Source organism: Prenolepis imparis, unplaced genomic scaffold, assembly GCF_030444845.1.
Source record: "Prenolepis imparis isolate NDT839.2.m4 unplaced genomic scaffold, iyPreImpa1.0 SCAF_11, whole genome shotgun sequence".
Classification (NCBI taxonomy): Eukaryota; Metazoa; Arthropoda; class Insecta; order Hymenoptera; family Formicidae; genus Prenolepis; species Prenolepis imparis.
In genome coordinates this window covers 14796759-14818256 of record NW_028141169.1, presented here as the reverse complement: position 1 = coordinate 14818256, position 21498 = coordinate 14796759, and the positions used below count along the sequence as shown (strand labels likewise).

Below are 21498 nucleotides of genomic sequence, written 5' to 3'. Positions count from 1 at the left end.
TCATCCCATGAGCAACCATGTAACCACAGTTTTTGGATGATGAACTTTGCCGTTATTATTATCGGGGTGATCCAACCTAACGGATCATACATTCGTGCGATTAGTGACAGAATTGATCTTTTTGTATGAGTAAGCTGACTCGATAACGTGGTTTGGAAACGGAACGAATCGCCTTCCGGATTCCAGGCAATGCCGAGGATTTTCAGATTTTCGTTCTCCGAAAATAGCTTGTCGCTAGTTAATCCGTGATCTTCAGGATTGATGTCATTTATCAGCGATGGGCAGTTACTTGCCCATTTTCGCAGATGGAAACCAGCGTTACCGAGCAGCTGTTTTAATTGATCTCTTGTTTGTCGAGCGAGCAGTGTATCATCAGCTCCGAATAGACAGTCATCAACATAGACATTTTCATTTAAAACAGGTGCAGCGAGAGGGAAATTATGACCATCATTTTGAGAGAGTTGATCGAGAACGCGTAAAGCTAAGTACGGAGCGCAAGCCGTGCCGTATGTTACCGTTTGAAGACGATATTCGTGAACGGCGTCCTCGTTCGGAACCCTCCACAGAATCCGCTGATAATCAACGTCGCGTTCATCGACTAGGATCTGGCGATACATTTTTACAATGTCCGCTATATAACAATAGCGATATTGACGCCATCGTAGTAAAACCGTGACAATATCCTTCTGCAATTTCGGACCCACCATTATATTATCGTTCAAGGAACGACCGTTTGATGTTTTATGAGAGGCATTAAAGACTACTCGTATACGACTAGTCGTACTCGTATCTCGAAATACCGCGTGATGAGGTATATACACGATCTGCGACGACTTTGAGTCGATTTTCGGTGCGCGCGTCATATGACCGAGATCTTGATATTCGCGTAGGAATGCATTGTATTCTTCGGCTTGAGTGGGATTTGCGTTCAACCGTTGGTCGGTTTTACGTAAGAGACATATAATCGAGAATTTTGAATCTCCGATATCTATCGGAAGCGAGTTAGTAAACGGGAGTCGTACTATATATCGACCGGAATTATCCCGCCGATGAGTTGTTTTAAAATGCTCTTCGCACCGCTTTTCCTCCTCCGATAGGTGAGGATGAGTGAGAGCTTCCTCGATCTCCCAAAACTGTCGTAACTGATCAATCAACTCGGCATTTGTACAACAATGCTGAGTTGTGATTGAAGGAGAACTAGGTTTAAATTCTGCGGAGGTGATTCCGGACAAAATCCAACCAAAGATGGTATGCTGTGCGACCGGTTCATTAAGTGCGCGGCGTCGCACCCCATCGCGTAAGAGAAATCTGTAAAGATCGGCACCAATTAGTATGTCGATCTTATCATGACTCGATGGAGATTGATCTGCAAGCTCTAATCCCTGCAAATACTCCAACGATTGAATCTTGTTCGTTCGCGGTGGAATATATGTTGACAGCGATTTTAAGACGAGAGCGGATGTGGAATACGAGGGTCCCTGTCCATTGCGCGACGCGACATTGACGTGTACTGCATACTGTGCAGCGATTGATGCTCCGCCGACGCCTGATATCGAGACTGAAAGACGCTGCTTTTTTAAACGCAATCGCTGAGCCAATCGTTCTGTTACAAGCGTCATTGCGGAACCTTGATCGAGCATGGCGCGAAAAATGCTGAAACGTCCGTCAGGTGATATTACTCTTATCCACGCGGTTGCAAGCAAAACGTCTGACTTTATTTCGTTCGATTGTGCGAGTAGATGAGACGATACGTGGGCGATTTCGGAATGTTTCGAAACGGAGGTTGTTACATCGTCTGTATTAGATGTCGAGGTGTTATTATCGTCATGGAGAAGAGAATGATGCGACTTTTGACATACTCTACAGGAATGTTTGCTTTGACAATCCTTTCGCACGTGCTTATTGCTTAAACAATTAAAGCAGCGATGTAATTTGTTCATTAACTCGCGTCTTTGTTTAACAGATTGAGCTTTAAATTCCGGACACGCATACAATAAGTGACCTTGCTTGCAGATTGGGCATTTCAGTGTATTCGCGGTATGACTTTGAACGACTGACTTTTGTTTTTTTTGCGTACCGTTGCTTGGTAGAATATTCTCGAACGCGCGAATTCGAGCAGCTAGAAATCTCTCAAGGGCTTCATATTTAGGACAGATCGTGGTATCACCTAAATGTAATTCCCACGCCTTTCGCGTTGATTTGTCTAATCGTTGAGATATTAAGTAGATAAAATCATCTGATTGATCTACTGATCGATTTAGGTTCCGCAAGGCTTGTATCGCCATCGAGGCTTTATCTCGTAACGCAGTCAATTCGGACGCGGATTCTGAGTGTATACTCGGTAATGAATGTAACGCGTGTATATGTTCGTAGACGAGTCTTCGTTCATTATTATAACGCGCGAAAATCGTCGTCCAAGCGACTTGAAAATTTGCCTCCGTTATTGGCAATGATTTTACAAGATCGCTAGCTTCATCCTTTAAGCACGACAATAAGTAATGCATACGCGTTACGTCCGATAGATCCGGATTCTCGATAACAACCGACTTAAAATGATCGCCAAATGTTTTCCAATCGAGAAAATCGCCGTTGAATTTCGGTAGACTTATCTTAGGGAGAGATGGTGTGATCCTGGCTCCGTGCGCTTGCGGGTTGCTCGTAGATGACGTGTCGATAGTGCTTTCCGCTGCTGACAGAGTTAGCTTCGCCTGAGTGTTCGTCATAAAGTCCATAGCCTCGAAGAAAGCTTCTTCACAGTCCAAGAAATGATCCTCGGTGAAGTATTTCTCCGTAGTGCGGAACTCCGGTGTTGAGGAATGGAGGAGCTTCACGTGGTTCATTTCGCATTGCGCGAACTTTACCTTTAGTAGCGATATGCGTTGTTTTATTATTGGTACCGTTCACTTCACTTTACTGGTTTTCTTAAAATTTATCAATGCTCGTTCTAGTGAATATATGACTTCTCGCTGCTGCTGAAGGAGTTCTTCCATTGTCTCGGTAACTTACAATTGCGATCCTCGATGATTTGCACAATATGGACGGTCGGAGATCTTCCTGTGAGTCTGGTCGTCCGCGATCGGAAATCTTCCTCCTTGATAGCTAATGGCTATCAAACGGCTCGGAAATCTTCTTGAAATAACCGGCGGAAATCTTCTGCCAGGCTCGCCGTTTAGAGATTTAGATAGAGGGAAAAGCGTTAGCGCTTTTGAAATATCGTACTCTGTCGTAAGAGTGAGATAGATAGCGAACGAGAGTCGTTTCGCGTTGAAAGGAGATCTCGGGTTTTTTTTTTAACTGTGCTCTTCTGAATTCGCTCACTGACGATAATCCGGCTCGAAGGACCAAAATCTTATGTTCGAAATCTCCGTTTAAGAATCTCGACTGATCTCGGACAATCCGTGATCGCGTAACGAGAACGGTGATGTGTAGTAATTGCAGATGGATAAGTCGGTGAGATAAATGATGATCCACTATCTCTTTCACTTGAACTCAGTTATTTATTGCACTAAGATCATAACTGATCAATTAACGGTGAACGGCTAAGCCGATTAACAACTGTCTTCTTACAGGTGAGAGAAAGAGGGTGTTTGCGAGAGGCCAGCTATACGAGATCTGCCGGCCGGCTTCTCTCTCCGGAAGCACGCTCTCGACGTTCTCTCAGAAAACGCCTATCAGCTCTCGGGATCCGATCCGCGACTCAATTACGCAATGCCACGCGACTACCGGATGGATTATCGCGCGGCGTGGGTGCTAGCCGAATTATTCGCGATTACGTAACTCGCGCGGGGCGCCGTCGGATGTCGCCATCGATCGCTTTTTCTCAATCGCGATGCGTACTTAAAGTTTCGTTTATCGCACGGTGAGAATAGAAATTTTTCTTTATTGCTTTCTGAACACAAATGGTGAAATTGTATAGCCTGAGATAGACGCTGGTGCGTCAAACTGGATAAACAAAGATGAAAAGGTACTCGCACTCATTGTTTTAAGTGTGTCAAAGACAGAATTGGGACATATAAGGAAAGCTACAACATTCAAACAAGCATGGGACGAATTAGCGAGGATACACAGCTCTAAAGGTCCAGTAAGAAAAGCAGTTTTATATAGACAATTATATAACCTAAAGAAAAACCCCTCTGAGTCAATGTCGCAATATATAAATAATTTTCAAGAAAAAATTAATTTATTAGAGGATGCAGAAATACAGATTCCACCAAAGCTAGTCAATAATGTTGTTAAGTAATCTGACTGAAGAATACGAAAATTTTTGTGTAGCAATTGAGTCAAGGGATCAAATTCCAACAATTGATTTCATTAAAGGAAAACTAATAGAAGAAGAAGCAAGGCGTCAAGGGAGTAATAATAAAGAGAACGATACAACAACGGCGCTAGTTTCTCGGAAAGCGCATACAAGTAAAGGATCATCTGTATATACATACAAAGGTTCGACTGGAAGCGATCAAAGTAAGAAGAAATTTGATGGCAACTGTTTCAACTGCGGTAAATACGGACATCCAGCAAACCGCTGCCGCCTAAAAGGAAGAAATAGTGGCAAGGCTAAACAAGCGAAAAAGACGAAAGAACACGAAGGATAAGATTCATTAATAGCGATCTCAGCTTTAGTTTGTTCTACAGAAAAAGATGAATGGTATTTAGATAGCGGTGCTACGGCACACATGTGTAATAATAGAAAGGCATTCGAAACTTTATCTAACGGACCGATTAGTAATATAAGCACAGCAGGGAAAGAAAATATAGTATCTCACGGAGTAGGAATAGTACGAATTAACGTTAGTATACACGGAAAAATAAAATCAGTAAAATTAACAAACGTATTATATGTACCCGAATTGAGTAATTTGTTGTCAGTTCCAGCTATAACTGAAAAGAAATATAAAGTAAAATTTTCAGAAAATAACGCGTACATTAATAGATCAGATAACTCATTGGTTTTCACCGCGACTAGAAGGAATCACATGTACGTGATTAAACATATAGATAATCAAGAAGTTTTTAGTGTATACGATAATTCTAACTTTAAATTAAAATTATGGCACGAAAGATATGGGCATCTAAATTATAAAGATTTAATAGAGCTATCTGATAAGAAAAGAGTATATGGATTAGATTTACCGTCGAAAAATAAAAAATTACCATGCGAAACATGTGATCGATCTAAAATTCATGTATTACCATTTACAGATGGTACTCTAGCAGAAAATAGTTTAGAAATCGTACATACAGATATTTGCAGACCGATGAACATAAAGTCATACGGAAATGCACGTTATTTTGCAACCTTTATAGACGACAAAACGCGATATATGGAAGTAGTGCTTTTGAAATCACGTAGCGACATATTAACAGAATTTAAAAAATATCAATTACGTGTCGAAAAAGAAACTGGTCGAAAAATAATTAAATTACGTAGCGATAATGCGAAAGAGTATATTAGTAAAGAGTTCAATAATTATTTAGAAAGTCTAGGTATTAAGAGACAGTTAACAGTCGAATATACCCCGCAACAAAACGGTGTCGCGGAACGCGCGAATAGAACAATCGTTGAAATGGCACGTGCAATGTTAATTGAGTCAAATGTACCCAAAGGTTTATGGGCTGAGGCCGTTAATACGGCAACATTTTTACGGAATAGATGTTCTTCAAAGGCAAATAATGGAATAATACCGTATGAGTTATGGTTAAATCGAAAACCAAGCGTTAAATTTTTTAGAATTTTTGGCTCTCAGGTAATATATTTAAAGAAAGGGCCAGGTATTTCAAAGTTTGATCCAAAAGGAGAAAAAGCAGTTTTTGTTGGATATTCTAGTGAGTCAAAAGCCTATAGATTATGGATTCCAAGTATCACAAAAATAATCAAAAGTAGAGATATTCGTTTCATTGAGAATGTAAATAATAATAACGTAGAGTCGATAGATATAGATTTATTACCTAAAATGAATATTAGAAATGAGTCAGATAAAGTGGATAACGTAGAATCTATAGTTGAAAAAGAAATAAATAAATCAGAAAATGTTGAAGAAGGTCCAGATTCTAATATATATGAAAATGAAAGTGATTAAGTAGCGTAGAGTCAACTCCCGAAAATGAAAAAAAGGCTCGCGGAAGACCTAAAATCATAAGAACAGGTAACCCAGGACGCCCTAAAAAGCAATATCATACAGCAAACGTTGCAATAAATAGTCTAGACAATGACCCAGTTACGATAGAAGATGTATTAGAAAGATCTGATAAAGAAAGATGGTTAAATGCAATGAATGATGAATATAAATCATTATTAGAATGCAACACATGGGATTTAGTAGATAGGACATCAAACATGAAAGTAACATCTTCTAAATGAGTTTTTCACATAAAAAGATTCCAAAACTGAGAGATAAATAAGTACAAAGCTAGGTTAGTTGCGAGCGGATGTGAACAAATTATGGCGCTGATTATGTAGAAGTGTATGCTCCTGTTGCGAGAATACAAACGATAAGAACTTTTAGCAATAAGTGTAGAAATGGGCTATCATGTACATCAAATGGATGTAACTACCGCGTATATACAAGGTTTGTCAGAAACCATATATATGGAGCAACCTCCAATGTTCGGAAATAATAAAAATAAAGTATGTCGTCTACGCCGTCCTATTTACGGGTTAAAACAGTCTGGCCGAGCCTGGCAACATAAACTTAGTGAAAAACTAAAAGAAATTGAACTCAATGCATCTAATGTAGAACCTTGTGTCTACACTGGCAATATAAATTATCATAATGTAGTAATAGTCGTTTACGTAGATGATTTACTTTTAGCTTCCAAATCAAAAGAAGTTTTGTATAAAGTTAAGTTAGAATTGAGTAAATTCTTTAAAATGAAAGATTTAGGACCTGTAAGTGAAATATTGGGAATACAAGTCGAAAGAAATGGAGACACAGTAAAACATCAATAAAAATTTCACAGAAGAAATACATATATGAAATCATAGAACGTTTTGGAATGAACTCGTGTAAAACTGTATCTACTCCATTAGCGTCAGGTATAAAAATATCTAAAGAAATGGAGGCAAAAACCTCCGACGAAAGTAAATTAATGGAAGATGAACCATATAAAGTAGAGATGCAACGAATATTAGGCAACTATTCGTTATTCTGTCTATTCGGCAACATTTTTACTATTCGGTCGAACACCGAATATTTAGTCTATTATTCGGCCGAATACCGAATAGTTTTAACCGTAAAACTGAAAGGAAATAAGAAATAATAATTTACATTCTACTATTCTTGGATCTTCGCATTCGATAAAATATGTCCATATAGGCGATTTCTTCTTATTTATAGAAGCCATCATGTATATTTCACAAAACTAAATAAAAATAATAAAAATTAAATAATGAAAATAATAAAAACTACCTAATAAGAACCAACTAAACTAATTATAAGAACCAATACCTTTTACGTCGCGCGGTCTGAGCTAAACTAACAAGCGAATGAACTTGTCATAACATGCGTATGTACACGGAGATGCGCGGTCGGGAGTGCCGCGCGCTCACTCCATTGTTTTGCCTAATATTCGCCGAATATTCGGTTATTCGGCCATGATCTTATATAATATTCGGTATTCGGTCAAATACACTATTCGTTGCATCTCTAATATAAAGAGTTAATAGGCTGTCTTATTTGTATTTGCAAATACGACAAGACCCGATATTTCATTTACAGTAGGAGCTTTAAGTAGATATAATTTAAACCCTGGATTACAACACTGGAAATGTGCAAAACATGTTCTCCGTTATTTGAAACATACTGCTGATTATAAAATATCATATCGAAAAACAGAAAAATCGTTATACGCCTACACAGATGCCGATTGGGCTGGTGATCAAGATAATCGTAAATCCTGTTCAGAAAGTATACATATATTAGCGAGAGGACCAATAAGCTGGTTTTCTAAAAAACAAACAACAACTGCGCTTTCCACAATGGAAACCGAGTACGTGGCTCTATCTGAAACAACGAAGGAAGCAATACACTTGCGTAGATTAATTAAGGAAATGTATGGTGATTACTATGTACAAGACGGATATATTATGTGATAATCAAAGCGCAATTGTATTGAGTAAAGAAAATATGCTTCACCAAAGAAGTAAATATATTGAGATAAAATATCACTTTTCTAGAGATGCTCAAAGTAAAGGTTTAATTAATGTAAGGTTCATTTCTACAGACAAAAATGCGGCAGATGTATTAACAAAAAAAAAAAAAAAAAAAAAAAAAAATTGCAAAAATTAAATTAAATTTGCAATAGGGAAACAATTCTACGTGTGTTTGTATAGGATCGTCTCCCGGTTGCCAGTTCGTTATACCTCCGCCGCAATAGAAACAATTGGTACTGTCGCCAGTGTCGCCTGAATATGTCCAGCCTGCGGCCGCCAGATCTTCACCGCTCTGATTCCATTTTTCCCGATACTTTAAGAAAGTGTTTAATCTATACTCGTACATGGCATATTCGGGATGCATAGCGCCGGACTTAACCCGGTGGAAGCAATCCGTGTTTTCGAAGTAGATCTCGATTGTCTCATCAAGCTCATCCGAGGAGAAATTGGATGCGTCCAGTCGATATATCTCGCTATCTTTGGGTACGCGTGTATCGCAAGACGTCGGATGGAAGTTCAGTGGGACGTTTCCGCAAGGTATATGGCGAATCATTCTACAATTCGGGGAAAATCGTTTGTGCTCTTTAAACGGATCTGCACACCAGCCGGACATCTCGACGTGACAATCGAAACATTTCATTTTATCATCTTCCCCGGTGTAATAGAACCCGGCACGTGCGAGTAGCTCGAGAAGATTTTTCTCGTCTTCCGGCACAGTCCATGCGCGCAAGCTTTTTAATCTAACGTTTTCGCACCGGTTAGGGTCCTCTGTCAACATTCTGATCTTATTCATCATTGTAATATCTGCCATAGTAATAGAATATACGATCCTCGTTTGATAATTCCGCTACCTCAACGAAGAAATATCCTTTTGTTACAAATCTGTAAAGAGAAAATAAACATAATTATGAAAACCTTTAATTGATTAATTTTCTTTATTATTTGTTTTTAAATCATTATTGTATTAATTATTTTATTTATTAATTTTTATTAATTTTTATTAATTTTTATTTAATAATTATATTTATAAATTTTTTAATAATATTTCTTAACTTTTTATTTAATTATTATTTTATTAATTATTTTATTTAATATATCAATTACTTGCATTAACTAGTTATTTGATTATTTAATTTATTTAATTTTCTAATAAGTTTTATTAAATAATTATTTTAATCAATTAATTTATTTAATTAATTGATTATTAATAAATTTTTATTAAATAATTATATAATTGTTTGTGACTACATTTGGATTATAAATTAGTTTTATTAAATATTTAATTAATTAATTCGAATAAGATTTCTAGGTGAAACTGAAGATGAGAGGAAGCACCTCCGCTCGCTGATCTATACCTTGATATATATTGTCAAGATGATGACCCAGAACATTCAAAAGATTTTAGCCGTCATTCTTTATCAAAAAGTTATTAACAAATAACGTTGGAAAAATCGGTAATTAGAGATGGGGATGGAAATTATTTCCTAATTTCATCTCAAGTATATTAAGATTTTTTTCTTAATCGAGATAAAGTTCGGTTTAAATTAAATGAAAAAAGTGATTCTGTGGCTTATTTGACGAAAATATGATTCATTTATTTGTATTTGCTTGAGAACTTCGAATTAATCGAATTGTCCAGATTTCGTCCAGTGACTCAAATTATGCTGATAATTTCTATGCATTCTTCTCGTTACGATATGAATGGTATGCGAGAGCTCTCAGAATAGATGCAGGTAGTTCTAAGTAGGTGTCCTTATACAGATAAAATAATTATCACAAATTTCGAGGGATGATCACGTAGTTGTTAATATTTATAAATGATGATGTCTTTTGGAACATTTATCTATGTGTTCTCTTATATGTATATTATTATTATTTTATATCTTTATTCGTTCCCTTGGGGATTGAAGGCGCTTTTTTCTGAGGAGCGTTCCCAAACCTCTTACAATCTCCTTCTCCTTTCTACCATATCATACATATACAAATATACTATTATATTACAATAACATATACAAATTCTTTAACCATCATCCGCCCCTTTCTCCAATCTTCTCCATGACTCCTTGTATCTTTTCCACCTCTTCCACCATCTCCACCATCATCTTAAGCTCCTCTATTCCGGTTCCTCTCCCTTTCTTCCAACAACTTTCTTCCTTCCTCCTTCCTCCTTTTCCTCTCACTGTCTCATCCTGCTTTCCCCCTCTCTCACCGACTCCGTATTTCCTTTCTCCCACCAGTTCCAAGCAGGCATATGGGGTGTTTGGTTCGAACTGGATTCGAACCCGGGACCCACCGCATGTCAGCCAGATACTGAACATGCGGGGCCACTTTTCACCCCCTCTTATATGTATATAAATACCCGTTTCTGTGTGTGTATGTGAATCTATTTTACGGGAAAATGTTAATTTCCTTCTCACTCTCTTCTTCTCTATTTCTCTCTTTCGTAATTTTGAACATAAAAAACGCATTCCAGAGCCAGGACACGTACGTGAAAAAGTACACACGATGTAAAGAGGTTAATATTATAATAATAAAGCAAAACGTCTAATACATATAAAGTTTAGTTCAATAGTAAGTTCCTGATATAAATAAGTTCCTGCACATAACAGTAAAGTCTAACAGTACTATATAATGTACAACGTACATATTGTTGCTCAACGGAAACCGCGAGAAGGTGGTGGTTTCTTTCGTCAAAAAATATAATATATTGGGAAATGTCAACATTATTAAAAAAAATAAATTAATAATAAAATAATAAAATAATAAAAATAAATAAAAAATGAATAAAATAAATAAATAAAAATAATTATTAATTTTTTTATTTTTATTTATTTTATTCATTTTTTATTTATTTTTATTATTTTATTATTTTATTATTAATTTATTTTTTTTAATAATGTTGACATTTCCCAATATATTATATTTTAAATTTTTTGACAAAATAAACGACCACTTTCTCGCGGTTTTCGTTGAGCAACAATATGTACGTTGTACATTATATGTATAGTACAAAATAGAGAATAAAAAAAATAAAATGTTCAATAATATTTATAAATTAAAATTTTATTACAATTATTTGTTTAAAGATAAGAACAAGGTTAAAGAAATTTTTAAACGACCAACTGGCTAGTGATAATGCGTTTATTTATCGTTACGTTTCGACCCTATATCGGGTCCTCTTCAGACTAAAATAACAAAAACCATTAAGGCTCGTAGATGTTATAATAATGATATAAGCCAATAAAACATATAATACATGTAAAAAACAATACCTTACAATCTGCAATTTCTATAGATATAATGTGTCAGTATGTGAAATGACCGTACGTGAGTGGAAATTCCGTCATCATTTTACACAGTGACTAGAAAAGTCTAACGTAAGCTGGTATAAGTCAGAATGTTGATATATATAAAGAAAGTGTTATAAACATAAACATAATATATAAAAATCGTGACAATAACAAATTCATTAGTCAAGGATATTAAAGTACGTTAAGAATAGTGTCATATATCGCGTTCAAATTATCCGTATCCTTCTGCAGATTAATCGCATCTCTATGTTTTTTTATACAAATCATTTCGCTAATTTCTCTCTTTTTCAAATTACATTCGTTGTGTAAGATTGATACCGACGTCCAATCAAATTCATGATTTCTTGCAACCCTGTGCTTACTAACCACCGAATGATTACTCTGGTGTTTCCTAATGTCACTTCTATGTTCTTTTATGCGCGTTTCAAAATGTCGTTTTGTTTGCCCGATGTAACAAGCATCACAATCATTGCAAGAAATCTTATAAACAACATTCGTTCTTTTGTTCGGTTCAAGTTGGTCCTTTCCTTTTTTAATCAAAGTATCGAGTTTATTTGGTACTGTGGGTAAAACCTCTAAGCCGTAATTATTCAACGATCGACGAATCTCCTCACTTAAGCCCTTAATATACGGAAAAACCACACACTTTGAGGGATCAAACCTATTTTTAATATTTGTACGTTCCTCATTCATTGAGTATAGATATTTTAATCTTCTATTGATAATCTTATTATAAAAATGTATCGGGTAACAATTATTAGATAAAATTTGTTTAATAGTCGAAATATTCTTATCGTGAAACCTTTTATCAGAGAGTAAAATCGCTCTGTCTGTGAGATTAACTATAGTATTAACTTTGTATCTATGTGGTTGGCCGGAATAATAATTAATATATCTACCCGAAAAGGTTGGTTTTCTGTACCAATTAGTGATAAGATTGTTATTGCATCTAATGACTTTAGTGTCCAAAAATTCTATCGAGCCATCCGTTTCAAGTTCATAAGTAAACTTTAATCTAGGGTGGTAGTTGTTAAAACTATATAAGATCTCATTAATACCATTCCTAGGAATGATAGCAAAGATGTCGTCTACATATCTGCAATAGATAGAAATCTTAAATGGTAGTGATAAAAGGCACTGAGATTCAAGGTCGTCCATGACATTTCCGTATATTAAGGGCTTAAGTGAGGAGATTCGTCGATCGTTGAATAATTACGGCTTAGAGGTTTTACACACAGTACCAAATAAACTCGATACTTTGATTAAAAAAGGAAAAGACCAACTTGAACCGAACAAAAGAACGAATGTTGTTTATAAGATTTCTTGCAATGATTGTGGTGCTTGTTACATCGGGCAAACAAAACGACATCTTGAAACGCGCATAAAAGAACATAGAAGTGACATTAGGAAACACCAGAGTAATCATTCGGTGGTTAGTAAGCACAGGGTTGCAAGAAATCATGAATTTGATTGGACGTCGGTATCAATCTTACACAACGAATGTAATTTGAAAAAGAGAGAAATTAGCGAAATGATTTGTATAAAAAAACATAGAGGTGCGATTAATCTGCAGAAGGATACGGATAATTTGAACGCGATATATGACACTATTCTTAACGTACTTTAATATCCTTGACTAATGAATTTGTTATTGTCACGATTTTTATATATTATGTTTATGTTTATAACACTTTCTTTATATATCTCAACATTCTGACTTATACCAGCTTACGTTAGACTTTTCTAGTCACTGTGTAAAATGATGACGGAATTTCCACTCACGTACGGTCATTTCACATACTGACACATTATATCTAGAAATTTCAGATTGTAAGGTATTGTTTTTTACATGTATTATATGTTTTATTGGCTTATATCATTATTATAACATCTACGAGCCTTAATGGTTTTTGTTATTTTAGTCTGAAGAGGACCCGATATAGGGTCGAAACGTAACGATAAATAAACGCATTATCACTAGCCAGTTGGTCGTTTAAAAATTTCTTTAACCTTGTTTTATAAGTACTGGCGTTTGAATCTTTTACTTTGTTAAAGATAAGAAATCTTTTTTAATAAAAAAGCGTATATATTGGGCAAGAGTGGAATTTTACATTTAAAATATACTTATAATTATTAATTATAATTATTATTAATTAATAATTGTTTTTAATTAAAATTTTAAATTATGAGTGAATTATTTATATTATAAATATTTAAAATATATTTTTTCTTTTATTAATATTATTTTATAATATTAAATATATTTCTTATATTTTATATTTTCATTTTTTCACATATTGCATCGCATCCGACTCGCTATCGCCAATATTCCAAATTCGCTCGAAGTTTGTAACTCTAATAGAGAACAAAAGATATATATCTGTCCTCTTCTATTCGAAGCCGCCACCCGCTGAGCGTCTAATTATACGTGCGAGTGTTCTCATTCCTTCAGTGCGCTTTGCGCTTCCAGACTATTCCCACCCCTCTACGTCACTGGCTGCAAAGTGGCTGTTGCGTCTGCAAATTGGCAACTCTGGGCCATAGTACTCCCCCTTTAGAAGCTTGCCTAGGATGTGAAAGTGACTTTTTTCTTTGCTGGAGGATGTGTTCTTATAGGTTGTTGAGTTGGTATGTGCTGTGCGGGATCTTCTGAAGGTATTGGGTGCTTTCCAGCTATGTACACAGGCGACACTGTGTAACACAGTGTACGACTCGGTGCTTTCCAACTACGACACAAGTCGACACAAGCGTACACAGCTAAAATGCTGTGTACGACTGTGTCGTCGCTCCATAGCTACCAACATTTTTACATTTGTTATCATTATTTTATTTTCTATGGATTGGTATCCGTAGGTGATCTCTGTATATATACTTAGCAGACAAATTAAATATTTCTTATTTTTATTTATTATGCAATCGTTAAAAAATTGTTTGGGCAAGTTTAGGAATATAGTTTCATATAGTTTAAGAAATAATTATTAATTATTTTATTTATAATTAATTTAAATTAATTGAGCGTATAGTTAGCAAATATAATTTAAAAAATTTTAATATTGTTGAAAATTTATTTGGGCAAGTTTAGGAATATATACTACGTTTACGCGAGTATTACTTCTGTAGTAACTTACTCAAAAATTACCGTAACTTGTACATTTGAGTAAGTTACTACAGAAGTAACACTCGCGTAAACGTAGTAATAGTCTCATAGTTTAAGAAATTATTTTATTTATAATTAAGAAAATTAATTAAGCGTATAGTTAGCAGACATAATTAACAAACTTTTAATATTGCAATCATTAAAAACTTATTTAGGCAAGTTTAGGAATATAGTCTTATAGTTTAAAAAATAATTATATTATTTATAATTAATAAAAATTAATTAAGCATAGTTAGAAGGCATAATTAAAAAAAAAATTAATATCGCAATCGTTGAAAAATTGTTTAAGCAAGTTTAAGAATATAGTCTCATGTTATATGATTTAAGAAATAATTATTTTATTTATAATTAATGAAAATTAATAGACCATATAGTTAGAAGATATTAGTTAAAAATTCTTAAATTGAATGGATGCTTACGCGCGTTTTTTTCTTTTAATCGCTCTTTGCACGAAACTAATTATGTAATTTGAATAATTATAGAAAAAAACTTAATTTTATTAATTTTTTATAACAATTTAATTTACATAATTTTATCAGTTTTTTTAGTCTCTTCTATATATCTGATAAATAAATTTATTCATAAAAAAATTTTGTTACAAAATATTTTTACAGCGGAAATATCTACTGCGATTTTTAATTATTACAAATTGTTAAACATAATTGTACACGCACCGGCAGAAATGGTGTCCGGCGGTCCGGCGTTTGATGTGTGAATACGTGTATGACAGCCGAAAGTCATACGCACACATACATAGCGCGAAAATACGTGTCGCTTGAAGCGCGTCGGAGATCAAGGAGCGAAGGAGAAAGTAGTAGGAGGTACTCCGATATTGCATCTCTTTCGCACATCGCACGATCGAGAGAGAAAGCAATGCAAGACGTGATGACTGCTAGTGGTGTCCAATAGCTATCTCACTCACTCGACGCTCGAATGAAGGGAGTGCGAGTGAGAAAGCTATACGGACACCGCGGATCGCGCTGTCTCTCGTTCGCTCCAATATCGATCCGTCGTACTTTTCTTTTTCTCCTTGAAGAAATGTGACCCGCGAGTGCATTTATTCTATTAATAATTAAATCACAAAAATATTATGTTATACATTATTATATTATTTATTAATTATTATGTTTATATGTATAAACATAATGATTAATAAATAATATAATAATATTAATAATAATGTTAATAGTATTAATAGTATGAAAATATTATTAAATAATTATAAATATTAATAACATTCATATAATATATTGATATAATAATAATATAGAAATATAAACAAGTCCTTTATTGACATTTATATTCATAATTTTGAAAAAGTTAAAAAAAAATTAAAGTTATAAACATTTCTCGCGATTATTTAAATAAGATATATACATATCGATTTTTCAACAAAGTTATATTACAATTAAATGATGTGTTCTGACTTGTATTAAATTGTATCTTTAATCTCATTAAATTTTTTATATATGCAGCTAAAAAAAGTATCAGTTTTTTTATTTAAAAAAATAATTAATACACCTTTATAAAATATAATTTGTTGTAAATCAAATTCACCCTTCTTTCAAAACTTAAAAATGGCAAAAAATGCAAAATTATAAAGCGATAAAATAAAATATTAATATTCTTGAATTTATTTTCAAAAAATTTGGACTCCTTCAATTATAATTATAATGTATACGATGATAAGATGTCATAAGATAATTACAATTACAATGATAATTACAATTAATTACGACATAAATTCTCTCAAAGAAACGTATCTCATTGTCAGTATATCTCAATCGATTCGGACTCTCTCTTTTTCTCTCTCTCTTAATATATAAATATTATGTTAAATTATAAACAAATTACAAATTATATACACAAAGAATATTAAAAAATATTAAAATTAAAAGAACTTTTAAAATTTATTACTTTTCCTTTAGAAACATTAATTGTCGATTTAATTGATTATATGATATTAATAATTATTTAATAATTATTTCTTATCTTTTAATTGAGATTTTAAAAAGAGAAATTAACTTTTTAATACTGTAGGTTGAAAATGCGTAAACAAATGCGTTTAATTTTCAGCTTAAAGCTCATTTTAACTATTTTAATCCTTATATTAATAACCGGGTACAATTATATTCATCTGAGCATTATTCCTCAAAATTTTTTATGTTGTTAAAAAGTTCTTTTATTCTGCCAAATTGTTGTTATTTAAGTTATTTACCATCGATTTATGCTATTAGTTTTTAAATTTACGACTAGAAAAAATTATTATAGCTAGTTAAAGTTTATATATCGTCTCTTAATAACTGGGGCACATATGTAAATGTGATAATTACCAAGAATATTACACAAAAACAATTAAAATAACATTTAAGGGCAACAGGGATTACAAAATTAATAAAAACAAATGTTTATCACATGCAAAAAATTCAAAATATATAATTACTTATTAATAACTATTCCATCTTCCGTCACAAAATTATCATTTCTGCTCGAGTTTACATTGTCTTCTGAAAATAAACAATTAATGTTATAAACAATTATTACGCTTCCGGTTCCGGAGTGAGAGTGTGTGACAGGTGTGAGAGTGTGGTTATACGGAAAAAAAGGTGGTTGGAAGGAGAGGAGTGAAGAGAGGTGTGTATGAGTGATAAGAGAGCAGAAGTGGAGTGAAAGAGAAAAAGGGAGGGCGGTGAGTAGTGAGAATTGGGACAGGATAGAAGGAAGAAAGTAAAGGAGGTTAGGTTGTGACCGGTCTTTAGAGAGTAACGCGTGGTACGTATCACTCACCAGTCCCCAGGTTGCAACGCTTTCGCCAAGTTTCATCGGTCGCCAGGTATTTTAACCAGTGGAAATACCAAGGTTTGGTTGTTTGATAAGTAACGATGGACAACTTTGGCCAAAGATCCTTCTTCGGGCCAATTTCCCTATTTCCTCGATTTAGACTTCCTTCTTTTTCTGTTTCAGGTCGCCGTTGGACATCGATGCACCGCCCGTAGGATCCGGAATCATCGACAGGACAACCATTCACAAGGATGGTCAACTCAACCGATTAGGATTGGGTAAGTATCACAGGTAAGTAACACTTGATTTTTATTGTCACTAATACGTTATATATATTTAATGAAATTATGATTTATTACAGGGAATCTCAATTAAATTAACTCGCGCTGTTTTACTATGGCAGGTAATAACGCGGTTACAATTCTCGCACTTATATCACGTCACGTTTCGTTACAAGTTTCGTCGCGTTCGCGTCAACGAGTTTGAACGTGTTTTTTCTACGCGGTACGAGGGTGTGAACGGAAGCCCCCATCGCCGAGCGATCCTTACGCGTCGGGATTCGGAGAGTCTAAAGCTCTCGAGTCTTCGGATCGCCGCTTCTTATAGTACGTCTCCCCACTACTGGGTCACCGGCCAATCCGTGTCCTCCGCGCTGGCTGTCGTTCAGCGCCAATAGCGCGTCGGGCCTCTCGTTATGGTCCGCGCTCGCCGCTGGGTAGTCACCTAGTTATCCCCACCACGCTCGCGCTAGCCAATCACATCATTTCCCTTTTCGCGTTCTTAGCGGACGCTTCGCGTATGTTACAATGCTTACAACTATCTGTACATTCATATTTACATATATACACACTTCAATCATTTATTCCTTGAACATAATATTAATAAATTAATGTTGGTAATTGACTTCATACCGTGATTGATTTTCACAGCTAAAAATAACGTCAATTAATAATTCTAACGAAACTAAAAATGAATAGCATCTGTCTGCTTGTTTTAAATTATAAAATAATTTTCAATCAGTGTCTTTATTTTTCAACACCTGTTTATGATTGTAACGACCGCTTTCGCGAGACACGGATAGATCAACCGGGATCAGGGCTCGAGAAAGGGTTAAGTACAGAACGCCGATGGTGTACAAAAGAAAAAATAAGAAATATATTTACTGTAGTGTATATATTTACAAGTGTGCATAAATGTATATGTGGTTGTGCGTGTATGCGTGTATCGGTTCGAGCGTGCGGCTTACTCGGAAACACAAGGGTGTGTGTGTGTGTACGTGTTCGTCGTCGCTCGGTCGTGTTGACGGTGCGTATAGGCGCGGGGTCGGCGCGGTGCGGCGAGCGGCCGCTCTCTTCGAGATATCGAAGAGAGCGCGGTCGGGCGGCGCGCTTCGAATTCGGGTGTCGGCGGCTTTACGCGGAATCGCGCGGTTCGTGGCGTAGCAGGGCGGCGTGTTTACGGCCGTCCGTTGTGTCTTTTTATGGATGGTGTGTAGGAGTGCACTGGCTGCCGCGAACGCGCGGCGAAGGCGGCGGAGCTCCACCCGTTGGGGCCAGTGCACATAGCAGAATGGACCGCGGCGATCTGGTTCCCGAGATAGTCTCGGGAGAGGCGGAGCACGCTTCCACCTCGAAACCGGAAAGGCGTTGGGAATAGGAGACCGGATGTCAGCGAGCGCTGAGATTGGCTCAGCAGAGGTCGAGAACGCTTCGGCCTCAGCTCGGTAACTCGGTAGGTTTAGGTCGACGGTGCCGGAGCGGCGGTGTCGCTGAGAGATCTTTCTCTCGGGACCCGTCTTTTTATACGCGTGAGATTCGGGACTCGTGGTGGGGAAACGAGGTTCGGGAATTCTCGATCCGCGTCGTGGTTTTCCGGAGCGTCTCGCTCTCCGTTATTACCGCCGTGTAACGGCTGTAGCGATTTAAACGCGGGCGTTAAGCGCCTGCTGTTCTGCTCGGCCGATGGTCGCCGGGCGCAGCCTTCCGGTCCGTGGTCGACCGGGAACGATGGGGTTGCTATCGTTACATTACCCCCTCCTTAAGTGGATGCCTGAATTTGAGGCATGGATCCTCCGGCCGGATGAATTTGTCGGACGTATCGCAGGTCGCCTCGCCGCGAAAACCGTAGGATCCAATATCCGTGCTCGGCGGACCGGATCTTGTAGCGCCGGGACACGTGTACCGCGAAGTACGGAACTTCGAAGATGATGCCGGGGGCTACTTGACAGGGGATCGGTGGTGATGGTATCGGTCCTGTTGGTAGCAGTAGTGTCGGTGGAGGTTCCGGCCTTGGCTCGATCCGTGGTGTCGGTGGTGGCCGGCGTTTTGGTGGCGGCGGTGGTGGCTGGAGAAAGATTTTCCGCTTCCGCTGGTTCACAACATCCGACCGCTGGATGACGGTGCCTACCCGTGGTAGCCGCGAGGTTGTTGCGGCGGCGGGTGGAGCTGGCAGGTCGCCCGTCGGCGTCGGTGCATCCTTAGGTCTCACACTCCCGGTCTCGCGCAAAAACTCGTCGATGGCGTCGATGATATCGTGTTCCATTTTTAACGTGCTCTCTGTTTGCTTGCTAGCTAGCAACTGTGTGATTTAGTTGTTCTCGTCCTCGTTGTCGGATTTGTTTGTCTCCTCGTCCTCGGTCGGCGGTTTATTATTGTTATCGTGAGCGGGTTTTAAGTCCTGTATGTGTACGTTGCGATACCATTTTCCTCGCGCACTCCTCAGATCCACGATGACAGGTGATCGGATGGCCTTGACTTCCAAGGGTCCCACGTATTTCGGGGCGAGTTTCGCATTGAATGCATTGGCTTTACTGGACAAGGGGTGGTGACGTTTCCAAACCTTGTCTCCTAGTTGCGGTCTCCACGGTCGTTGCCGTAGATCATAATAATGCGCTTGGCGCTGAAACGCGCGGGCAAGATGTACCCGCACTAATTCGTACGCGTCTTGAAGTCGCGTTTCGATGACCTCGGGTGGGTCGATTACCTGTGGTCGTTGCTGGTCGTCGCATGGTCGGACAAGTTCGCGGCCGTGATTGAGGTAGGCCGGTGTGAACCTCGTCGCATCGTGGTACGCGGTGTTATAGGCGAACTGTAGGGCTGGTAGCTGCGTATCCCAGTCACGATGGTCTTGACCCACGTACTCGCTTATCATTGTTTTGATAACCCGGTTGGTTCGCTCCACCAGGTTGCAGTGCGGAGCTCGGACCGGCGTCGTTCGGTGTACGATGTTAAAGGCAGCTAGGCGAGCCGAGAGTTGGCCGGATATGAGCTGGGTGCCGTTGTCGGAGAGAATGCTTGTTGGGGCCCCGTGTCGAAAAATGATGCGGTCGGTGATGGCCTGTGTCACGGCGTCCGCGGTGGCCTTACGAAGGGGCACTAACTCTACCCATTTCGTGAATCGATCCTGCATTACGAATAGCCAGGTGTGTCCGCGGCGCGACCGCGGCAGTGGACCAACAAGGTCGATGGTCACCTGCTCCCATGGGCGGTCGATGTTAGTCGCATGCATTCGCCCAGCCGGTTTCTGTTGTAGTGCCTTATGTGCCATGCATACTTGGCACCCCCGGACATAGTTTGCGATTTCTCTCATCATGCCGGGCCAGTAATAATCTTCGGCCACTCGGGCAATGGTCTTAGCCACCCCGAAGTGGCCGGCGGTCGGTGCGTCGTGTAGTCGTCGGATGACTTCTCGTCGTTCTTCCCGGGGAACGCACCATTTCCACTGCTGCTCCGCGGATTCGTCCTTGAAATTGAGAGAGTGTAGGATATGCCGGTATAGCGTCCCGTCCTCCAGGCGGTAATCCGGTAAGGTGGTGGGTTCGCGAGTGACGGTGTCCGTGATTCGGCGGTACCAGCGGCACGTGAGGGGGCGGGCGGCGCACGCTGTGGGGCACCGGGAAAGCGCGTCGGCTACGCGGTTTAATTTTCCGCTTCGATACTTCACGTCGATGTCATACTGCTGTAGTTCAAAGACCCACCGCCCTAATCGACCTGTCGGTGAGTCGAGATGTCGCAGCCATTTTAGCGACTGGTGATCGGTCACTACGGTAAACGCGTAGCCTTCGAGGTACCCCTTCATGCGGCGGATGCCCCAGACGATCG

At 37.8% G+C, this 21498-nt stretch overlaps 2 protein-coding genes across 2 annotated transcripts; both read right to left on the bottom strand.

The window, feature by feature from the left end:
• On the bottom strand, positions 1-2840 carry LOC145943202 (uncharacterized). Its single transcript, XM_083050686.1, has 2 exons — positions 148-2840; positions 1-76 (listed from the first exon to the last, which is right to left on the bottom strand). The coding sequence occupies exons 1-2, from the start codon at positions 2838-2840 to the stop codon at positions 1-3; spliced, it is 2769 nt and encodes a 922-aa protein (XP_082906812.1).
• Positions 2841-8208: 5368 nt separating this feature from the next.
• LOC145943201 (death-associated inhibitor of apoptosis 1-like) lies at positions 8209-8960 on the bottom strand. Its single transcript, XM_083050685.1, has 2 exons — positions 8316-8960; positions 8209-8214 (listed from the first exon to the last, which is right to left on the bottom strand). The coding sequence occupies exons 1-2, from the start codon at positions 8958-8960 to the stop codon at positions 8209-8211; spliced, it is 651 nt and encodes a 216-aa protein (XP_082906811.1).
• Positions 8961-21498: the final 12538 nt, after the last annotated feature.